At 38.2% G+C, this 10,801-nt stretch overlaps 1 protein-coding gene across 1 annotated transcript in view; it reads right to left on the bottom strand.

Moving 5' to 3' along the window:
* The window catches only part of PARD3B (par-3 family cell polarity regulator beta), a 905,664-nt gene that overhangs the window by 376,772 nt on the left and 518,091 nt on the right, over positions 1 to 10,801 (bottom strand). Inside the window, exon 12 of the mRNA XM_025039317.1 lies at positions 3,511 to 3,696. Coding sequence (XP_024895085.1) covers positions 3,511 to 3,696 — 186 coding nt within the window. The remainder of the gene's footprint in view (positions 1 to 3,510; positions 3,697 to 10,801) is intronic.

Below are 10,801 nucleotides of genomic sequence, written 5' to 3'. Positions count from 1 at the left end.
TCTGTGCTTCTTGATAAGGCAGACTGGAATTTAAATATTTAAGCATTTGGGATAATTCTGAATGGAGTTTGCCCTTAGAGGAGTGAGGGATTCACTTCCGAGATGGAATCCTAGGATAGCTGAATGCTCTTATTTTCAAAAAGAGATTTACATCTCTATTTGAAATGACTCAAATAAGAGCTGAAATGATAGAAAGCAGTAAGTAGTCTGAAAGGTAAGGGCAGGGGCGGGGGGAGGGGAGGGGGGGGAGTGGGGAGAAGAAGCCCTCAGTTATGGTCACAGTCATTCAGAGGTTTTACATCTGGCAATGTACCTTTGTTTATACCAACAGAAGCCCCCAGGAGAATACAGCACACAGAATCCACAGGAAGAATTTGGTCATACTTTTCAAAGTAGTTTAGTTTTCAAAAATCCACCTTCCCTAAAGGAAAAAACACCTTGAGAACCAATTAGTGGAATGAAGGGCCAGGAGAAAAAGATCCTGCTCTGGTAGAAAGATTATTTTGTTGATTTCAGGTAAAAACCTAGGGCCAGATGCTAAAGCTGGATGTTCCCCATGCTTATCTCCCCTTGCCCCAGGGATATGCAGTCTGTTACATTTGTATCTTCTGAACAGGGACAGGAACAAAGTCTCAAAACAATTTTTGTAAAACATAATCTTGAATCACAGAACAGGTGGCAATTTTCCGAGGAGTAACAGTGGATTACTGGGACAGCAGAAAGAAAATAGAATAATTCTTTCCTCCTTCCTTCTTTTCTTTTTTCCTTCCTCCCTCCCTTTCTCCCTCCTTCCTTCCCTTCCCTTATTTTCTTTACTTTTTTTTTTTTTTCTAGTTAATCAGATTTCTTGTGAGCAACCCTCAGGCCTCTACCCTTTAGACTGCAAAAAGTAAACAAGACAAATGGGTACTAAACATTCACAATAAGGCTAAATTCATGATTGATGCCTCTTCCTGTTTAAGATCTGCTATAAATATGTTGTCCAATGGTTTCTAATGGTGTGATTGTCTGATCAGCAGACCAGTGTCAGGAAAGAAATTTACATAAATGAAAAGTAAAATCTTTCTGCAAGAAACAGGACTGTTAGAAACTGCTTAGGTAAGGAGATGCTCACTTTCACAAACATGGATATTAAACATATTAAACCAGCTCGCCAAATCTGCTTGAACTTAAGTTATTGCCCATAAGAAAGCTAAGACGCTTGCTTTTAATTTCCAAAAATTCATTTCAGTTTCAATTTTACTTGGAATAAATTCTGCAATCAGAGCTGTCATTAGCAATAAGAATGATATCAAGCTGGTGTCCACAAACAGGACTAAGACTCATCTTCAAACACAACACATGCTTAGATGGCTTGGCTAAGAATGACAAGCATGATGCCAGATAATTCCAGGGCAACAGCCTCTGATCTCTAGGAATATGAATGGATCAGATGACAGAGCATTCATCGCAGGGCAGCAGAGTACATGATTTGATGTCGGACTGCCTTGGTTCAAACCTTTGTTAAAGCACTTTGACTATGTGCCCATAAGCCTTATATGGAGAGGCACCAACCTGCAATTTCCCTTTGATGAAATGACATGATAATCCAGGGTGAATGTAAAGAATACAATTAGAGGAGCCACCTGAAATACTTCTCATGCTGTCCAGCATATAGCGGCACTAAGAACAATGAACGTTATTTGCTGTTGCTGCTGTTATTACTATTATTGTTCTTCTGCTCCTGGTTATGCATTTCTTTGCCAGATTGAAGAGTCTAATAGACGGATGATAGGCATAATCAATTCTTCACCCTTCTCTGTGCCCAAGTCTTTGTAACAGCTTCACTGTGGGTGGACTGTGTTTCTCCGCACCTTAGACTGACCTTGGATTCAACCATATTGCTGTTTTGACCAATGGGGGTGGGGGTGGTATGTGTGTGTGTGTGTATGTGCGTGTGTGTGTGTGGTGACAGTGAGCCAGTTTGGAGCCCGGAATGTATGAGGCTTCACCCATTGCTACTGGCCTTCTGACACCTCATAACATGAAAAGAACATGCTGTTGCTAGCCTGCTGCTCCAAGACCCAGGTGAGATACAGGTAGCATACTCAGACTTGTGACCTACAGGGTGACAGAGAGACACTAGCCTGAATCTGAATTCTTGTTGGTGCCCTAGAGAGTCATGAGGGAAATAAAGGCTTACTGAGGTACATTAACTAAAATTTGGTTATTATTTATTATGCGACAAAAGCTAACTGATCCAAGGAGTGTATTAACAAACTGTCTATTCACAATGCATTTCTTATTTCCTAAGGAAAAAGACATTAGCTTAGTTATCTAGGTCTGAAACTAAAGTGGAATGGTAAGTGCAAGAAGAAAAATGCTTGAACAAAGCCAAGAATCTAGGACCATGGGTGTTCCTGTAAACCCTAACTAGGCCTTCTTGGCTTTTGTGTGGGAGATGCCACCCATTATTAATATTGAGATTATTTTTAAATGGCTAAGATTAATTGAAAGTTTATTATAGGCACTGTGCTACGTAGGCACTTTATATATCTTGTCTCTTTTTGTCCTCACAGGAGCACCAGGAGGTAGGCAATACTAATTTCACTTCTTTTTACAAATGAGACATACTAAGGACAAGTAACCTGCCCACATTCATGGGGGTGAACATCGTTCAGACAGGATTCAAGCTCAGGAAGTCTCATGTACAGTATGAGGTGACAATGACTGTGAGGACAGCTGATGGGGAGCACTTTGCTGCTTTAATTACATTGTGTGTATAAGTTTATTTAATCCTTAGAACTCTATGAATTAGGTATTATTTATTATCCTCATTGTACAGATGAGGAAATGGGAGGTTAGCAGGTCAAGTTCCTTGGCCACATTTGCACATGCCTAGCAAATGGCAGGGTTGGATCTGAACCCAGGCAGTTTAGAAAACCAGTACATTATACTATGTTAGCAGTTATGATCACACTTCCAAGTCAATGTTAAAAGGCAGAATCTTTCTTTTTCTTTTTGAAATTTATAAGCTCTCCAAGTTCAAAGGCAAATGTGCATTCCCAGCACCATGGTTATCTTCAAGTGTATAAAATATGATAAACGACCTTTAGTTTATATTACAATCATTCTCAGGTTCCACTGAGCTTTCTTTCTTGCAAGCACAATTTTCTCATTTGCTGCCTTTACACTGATTTATTTTTAGTTTTGTTTTTCTAATTGTGTGTTTTTAGGCTCAACTCTGTCAGGTTACAAATTCGGAGTAATTCTAACAGTAATAAAAAAATGCAAGAAAAAATATTAATCATGATGGGTTTTTAGAACTATCTTTAGGAAATAAAATCAACCATTTAAAATAAGAAAACAGACCACTGATGCTCAGATATGTTCACACACACACTTCCTGAATCAGGCAGGAAAGCCTCTGTGTCCTCGAGCCTTCAGGTACTTTCTCCATCCAGTCCTCAAGCACGACAGCCTCATCTCTAAGTACCTTCTCACTGATGTGCAACCATCATTCCTACTCACCTTAAAAGCAGCACCTCCATGGATGATGGATTTGATGAAAATCCCCAAGTCTGTTCCAGTCTCTCGAGATTTGTTCCCTTTCAAGCTCACACCAAGACCAGCAGAACCAGAATCATTCAGGGGGATCTCAAAGGTAAGTTGCTCAGTTGTTTCCAGGGAGAGAGCATAGCAGTCAGGTTCTCCTTTCTGCTGGGAAGAGCGCAAAGAGTGAAGGGAAGAAAGCAGATTAACATTTACACACTCAGATGGCCAAACGCAGACACACTTGGCAAGACAGGCTGAATGGACCTCTAACAGCCGTAATCCTGTTCCCAGTAGGCACAGGCTAGTCTTTTCTCACTGTAGGGGACGAACACCACATCCATGGAGGGGCAGGAGAGTTTTGGGGAATAATTCTTGGTGACGGTCAACGGAGGGGATCCTTTGGCAAGGTAGAGTCATGTCGTTTGAAACATTGCATAAGTATTTAGAAATTCAGCGGAATATTCTCGATAATTAAAGGGGCTGGATGTTAGTCATGGGGAGTCTTAAGTACCAGAAAGGGCCTTAGAGGTAGTGTGGTTGTAACACCTTCATTTTACAGATGAAGAAACAGAGCTTAGTGTAGAAACATGCTAAAATTGTGAGAAGATATTTGGCTCATATAATTTAAAATATATCATTACCATGAAAGCAATGCTATCGATAAAGATTACCAATAGAATACAGAGCATTGAAAACATAAAATTTTATTTTAAAGTTAGAAAGATGTGATTTCTAATGGGTATCACTGAATTAAATCTCACTTTGTTAAAACTCAGGCCTTAAGCATGCTTCTTGGGTAGTATAACTCACTAGCAATCAGTTTTTGAACCTAAACAAAAAAGATAATGTACAGCAAATGTTCATGTCCTCTTTGACAAATGATACCTTGCCACGAGAATAGTTGCTCTAAAAAAATACAGAGTATGGTGGCAAAAGGCACACGCAGGGTTCAGCTACCCAGGAAGAAGCCTGTGGCTAATCACAGTTGGTCCCTAGTGTTTTCAAATATAGAGTAGCGGGAATCGGAAAGTGCTGTCCACGTGATAAACTTCGTAGGTGCCCCTTCTGCATCCCTCTCAAGCTTGCAGAAATGTGAACCTTTGCCACAGTTTTAACTGAAAAATTTGAAACCATCAACTCATTCTAGGTTGGTAATTCCTTGCCCTCTGCAATTATGTCTGGAGACTCTCATCTTAAGGTCACTTTGAGGGACTCTTATGTAAAATTACATATTTTAAAAAATCACGGTGAATGTCTGAATGTCAGTCACAAGATAACAACGATAAAATCAGCAGTAGCAGAGCACCCATAACTAACACAGGATTAGGAGGTCTGATCATAGAACCACCGACGTGGCATTTTCAACTGCTACCAAAATAGAAAAAAACCCATGTCTAACTTTAAAGAAATAGTTCCTTCATTTTATTTCATTGCAAATGAAGTTAGCTGTAAATATTTTAACAATAGGTAGTTTCAAAGAAATGAAACTTTATTGTTTAATTTAATAAACTTATTACAGGTTAGTTTCTTATAACTCATTACATTATTATCTAAGAGAAAATTCCCATTAGTTGACTTAAACTAGCTGTCTTTTTTCCAATGGAATGGCAGAGTTAAATACTAAATGTTAAGTATTAGCCTTCAGCTTTGTCTTCCAAAATGCCCTATTTAGAATCCATAACATTTCATAATCATTTACGTTTCCAGCCCTCTCTGGGATTTGGTTAATTTCAGTCTAATTAAGTTCTACTGAATTAAAGTATAAATTAAAGAACAGCTGTTCTTACTAGAAGTTTCAGAATACCAGTTTAGAGAAAGACTAGAAAACTTACCCAGCTTTTTTCTACCAGAGACAAAGTGACACGAGGACAAAGTTTTGCTTGAGTGATACACTCAAACCACTTTATTTTATAATTAAATCAGGTTGTTGGGGGGCAACTGTTTAATTCTTAATAAGATCGATGAGTATTTGTACTAATACTTTTCATTTACTATATAAGTGGTAAAAACAAAATAGAAGGCAGATGATATTATGGTTATCTTTTGATTTTGCCCTTAAAATTGATCTTTTTTAAGTCCCTGATATCTGAGAGCCAACAATAACAACAAAAACAAACTAGTGGCTAACAACGATTGACTGGTTCTGTTTTAAGTGCTTACACATATCAATATACTTACTTTTCACAATACCCCTTTGAGGATTAATATCATGCTTATTTACAGATGAGGAGACTGAGGTACACAACATTTGTAAGTATCATGTGTGCATGTGTGTAAATACCATGCTTGCTGTCCATAAGACCTGTCAGTGCTGGAGCTTTGTGGAATCCAGGCAGTGTGGTTCCTGTGCCAGACTCTTAGATGCTACTTCTGTGAACCACCATCACTTGGTCTCGCCACAAAAATCCCAAGCCAAATTCCTACTGTGACAGTAAGATGCCATGCAATTTCACATTCTCCACCCAGTTACAGATGTTTTATATCCTTCTTAGGCTATACCGGGCTCAAGCCATAATTGGTGGTCTCTAATAATAGCAAACTTTCCAGTGGTGAAGGAAGCCATAACAGTAGTTAACGTAGCCATTTCCTCTGTTAGAAATAAATGTCCCTTTACCTAATGTACGGAAAAATCAATATGCTAAATGTCTTCCTCCAATAATCTTGGCTCAACTAGTAACTCTGAAAATTAAGCTCAAATCTTGACAGACAACTGTCTACAACAGGATAGAAAGAAGTATAAAGTCCTCACAAGTGCCCCAAATGCCGAATCTTAGTAATAAGATGATCCCAAAGGCAGCAGCACATCCAGACCCCAGATCCTCCCTGGATTTCTGTTCTTTGAACAAGAGCTTTTCCCAGTGTCAGGAGTGTCCCTTGCTTTTTCTACCCAAGACATCTGGTGGGGGAAAAAAAAAAAAAAATCCAAAGAGACAAGCCTGGCACAGTAAGGGAAATCTTGTGAATTTCATTTATTTATTTTTTGGGTCTTTTTATTATCTCATATACTTTACCACTACATACCATGTCTCTAGACGGAAAGTCCTTCAGGTTTCTAGAGCCGGTCCCAGGATGGATGCTCAGATGCCCCAACTGCATATGCCTATGCCTAATTCCCTAGCCCCTGCCCTGAGCCAGCCTTGGAAGATCTTCAACGAAGGCTTTCTCAGCCTCAGTGCAACTAGTAGTCGGGGCCTGATAATTCTTTGTTGTGAGGGACTGCCCTATGCATTGTAGGATGTTTCGCAGAATCCCTGCTACTGCTCGTTATATGCCAGTAGTACCACCTTTTCCAGTTTTGACAACCAAAAATGCCTTCAGACATTGCCAAAAATCTCCTGGGGTCAAAATCGTCTCCAGTTGAGAACCACAGCCCTGAATTAACAACTGCCAAATGCAGTCAAGGTTAAGGCAGTGGGAGTCCAGAGAGGCATTTGGGACCATAGCGTTGGCTGTCCATATGTTCCCAAGTCCCAGGAAGGTGTGGCACTAAAAGGCCCTGTAATTGACTAGGTCTCAGGCTCGCAGTTTCATGACTAATCACTTAGTTGGGCAGAATGAACTACTAGGGAATTCTGCACTTAGTTACGTCTCTGATTATATGGCAGTTAATTTTCCAAGGCAGAAATGTGGCATGAACAGAGTAGGAAAAATGATAAATATTAAATTTAATAGTATGTAGTCAAAATGCTGCCTTTTACTTACATAAAAATCCAAAAGAAAAATGCAGCCTATCAAGTAATGTTTGTTAGGTTAGTTATGCTTATGTATACTTGATTTTTTATTCTTCTTTTTTATGAGTCACAATTATGTAAAATAGTATTGACACAAAGACTTTTAATCATGTGAGAACATGATATGAAATTAAGCACAAAAACTTATGTGTATAGTATATTTCAGTTATGTAACACACACTGTATATACTCAGATACCTACCCAACAACCTATTACCTACCTGCCTCTCACCCAGTCTTATCTATTTTTATAGGAAGAAAAATCTCAGTTATCTACTGGCACTGGAATACAAATGATTGTTTTCTTCTTTATAATTTTTCTGTTTTCCAAACATTTCTCAATCATTATAATATTTATAAAAGGAACTTATATAAGAACCATTTGCTATATTATTGTACTACCAACTGGTAAACACATCTCTATAATGGCAGGCACACACTTTTATACACGTATACATATTCTAATACCATATATACTTTTTATAATATATATACCCATAGTAGTATGTGCGCTATATATATTCTTTAAAACTACATATAATATCCATATATATTCTATAACTATATATGTGTGTATATGTGTGCATGTGTGTGTATGCAGTATATTTATAACTCCTCTTAGAATCACCGACGACCTCCATGTTGCTAAATACGACGGCCAATTCTCGCCTTTCACTTTTCTTGTTCTATAGTAGCATTAGACTCAATTGCTCAAGACACTACTTCTTGAAATACTTTCTCTTCTTGATTCCAGGACATCACTCTTTGATAGTTCACCTTCTATTTCACTGTCTACTCTTTGCAGATTCTTTCTCATCTCTAAACACTAGAGTCCTAGAAATCAATCAGCTGAGTTTTGATGTTCTCTCCCATTCTCACTTCCTAAGTTACCTCATTTAATTTCATAGTGTTAAATATCATTTACACTCATAAGCCATAAATTCATATCTCTACTCCTCTCACCTAAACTATAGATGGATATAACCAATTTTCTAGCGATCAAGTCCCTTAAGGATTTTACCTTGAAATTATCATGGCCAAATAGATCATCCCTTAAACTCGTTCCCCCTGAACAAGTTAATGGCAACTGTATTCTTCCAGACATTCAAGCAAGAGACCTCGGTGCCATCCTTATCTCACATTCCATGTCTAGCCCAGCAACAACTCCTTTCAGCTCTACTGTAAAACACGCACAGAACCCTACAACTCTAACTAACCACCTCCCCCACTGCTTCTCACCTGATCTCTCTGCTTCTGCTTCTGCTTTTCTCCTCTTCAAGCTATTCCTCCACATGGCAGCCAAAATGGTCCTATTAAAACAAATACCCAGAACCTTCTAATGACATCCTGCCTCATTTGGAGAAAAAACCAGAGTCCTTAACAAACTCTGTGCTGCAAACTCTGCATAAGCTGAGTAACCTGACTCTCCTCTCTGACCACATCTCCTACTACGTGCCCTGCGCTTGCCACACTGGCCTTGCTACTTTTCAACGCTGCTTGCATGCTTCTGCCCCAAGTCCTTTGCATCACCTCTTTCCTCTGCTTTAAATGATTCTCCCACAGATTCCTGCAGACCTGCTTTCCTCACTTCCTTCAAGTCTCTGTTCAAATGCCAATGATCAGTGAGGTCTTTCCTAACTATTCAGTTTAAAATTATTTTAAGGGCCTCCCAACACTGCCCTACCCATATCTATTATCCTTCTTTGTTTCTCCATAGCATTTATCACGCAGTATGTACTTGCTTGATTATTTTTTAATAATGTTTCTTGAACGCAGGAACTTTCATATTGTTACCCCTCTCCCCCAATCAATATATTGCTAGTGCTCAAAACAGTGCCAGACTCAAAATAGGCACTGGATAAATATTTGTTGAATAAATGAATTAACATGTATGAGTAAGTGTCCAACAGTATGTGTTTATATGTATATATATATGTGCATTTGTGAATTCGTGAGATTGTGTGTATGGGTGCCTGTGTTTGTGTATGTGTGAAATTAATTACTGGCACCACATTTGATTCCTACCATTCCAGATTTCATTAATTTAAATATTTATACAAATTAGTTTTGACATAAAAATAATTATAAAAAGCATAAAATATCAGTTATAAGAAAATTTAAAAGTAATCTAGTTCAATTTCCCTTTCATACCATACTTCCTGTTCCTGCGAGAGATAATATCCCAGCTCGGCTTCAATATCAAACTCTCAGTGAAGGCACCAAGATGTGTCATAGTGACCAATTTGTGATAGACACTGGACTATTGTTCACGGTTTTAAATTGCATCATGTACCTGAAATCATAAGTTACATTGCAACCAGCAACATTCATAGTACATTCCATCAAGTTTGGGAAGCACCGTGAACAAGTACCCAAAGCTACATTATCTATCTACCTATCTTTCTGTCTACCCATTTACACATATACATATATTTGTGCACACACATATACAAACAAAAGTTTCATGGGACACTTCTTACAGTGCAATGGACTCTAGTATTTTCTGTGCCATTTTATGTTTTAAAAAATTTTGTCACAATCCACCACAGTGAGATAATGGACCATAGTTTTCAACTTGGAAAACACTGCAATGATGTATATATACAGTCATTTGACAAATTTTTATCAAGTATCTACTGTGTACTAAACACTGTAATGTGAAATGGCTCGTCTACACAAAATACAATTGGCAAAAAGTTTACTGAACAACATAGGGCCTATTTCATTCACAGTATTATTTGCAGGAAAGAAATAGAGTTTAAGAATAGGAAAGAGGAAATAGGAATCTACATAGCAGTGCCTTGCCAGATATGCTAACCATTTTTATCAAACAAATATCAAAAGTAATTATGTGGTGTGAAAGGAGGAAAGAGAGGCAGAAAGATGGATGACTAGGGAGGCATCCATATTATTAGCTTAAGAGTGTTCCAAATGGGGCCATTTCTGGAATCACAAATGTTCTTGTATTGCAAAGCAGTGCTTGATTCACGCATGCAAGTGGTAATAACGCAGCTTTTCAAAGCCCAGGGGAATCCACCAGTCTGCAGTGCCAATGTTCAATTTCCCAGAAGCCCAAGTCAGACCTGAAAGCATCCATGCTGAACCTCTTATGGCCCTCATTTCATTAAATGCTGTGTTCTTGGCTCAGCACAAGTAAGCTCTAGATGTCTTTGCCTCGCCTCCCAAATGTGTAATTAGTCTGTGTTGTGAGCAGCTTACTTTATGCAAGAGTTATGTTTCACATGCAATCATTTTGTCAATTACGAAAACTCAAACAAGAGGGTTTTCAGAAAATAAAAGAATATATACACGTATGTATATATGTACGTGTATATATGTGTGTGTGTATATATATATGTGTATATACATATATATATATATATATATATGTGTATATACACACACACACACACATATATTTGACAGCAAAGTACAAATTGTAGCATTTCATCATGTTTGTAATGCCCACTTGTGAAAATTAATCATGTTACTGTTTTCATTCCAAGTCATCACCTACACTTCATGGAGACAGAGAC

The sequence above is a fragment of the Pteropus alecto genome, unplaced genomic scaffold (assembly GCF_000325575.1).
Source record: "Pteropus alecto unplaced genomic scaffold, ASM32557v1 scaffold3, whole genome shotgun sequence".
Classification (NCBI taxonomy): domain Eukaryota; kingdom Metazoa; phylum Chordata; class Mammalia; order Chiroptera; family Pteropodidae; genus Pteropus; species Pteropus alecto.
The sequence above is the reverse complement of the archived record's forward strand: the minus strand, read 5'-3'. Positions and strand labels throughout refer to the sequence as shown.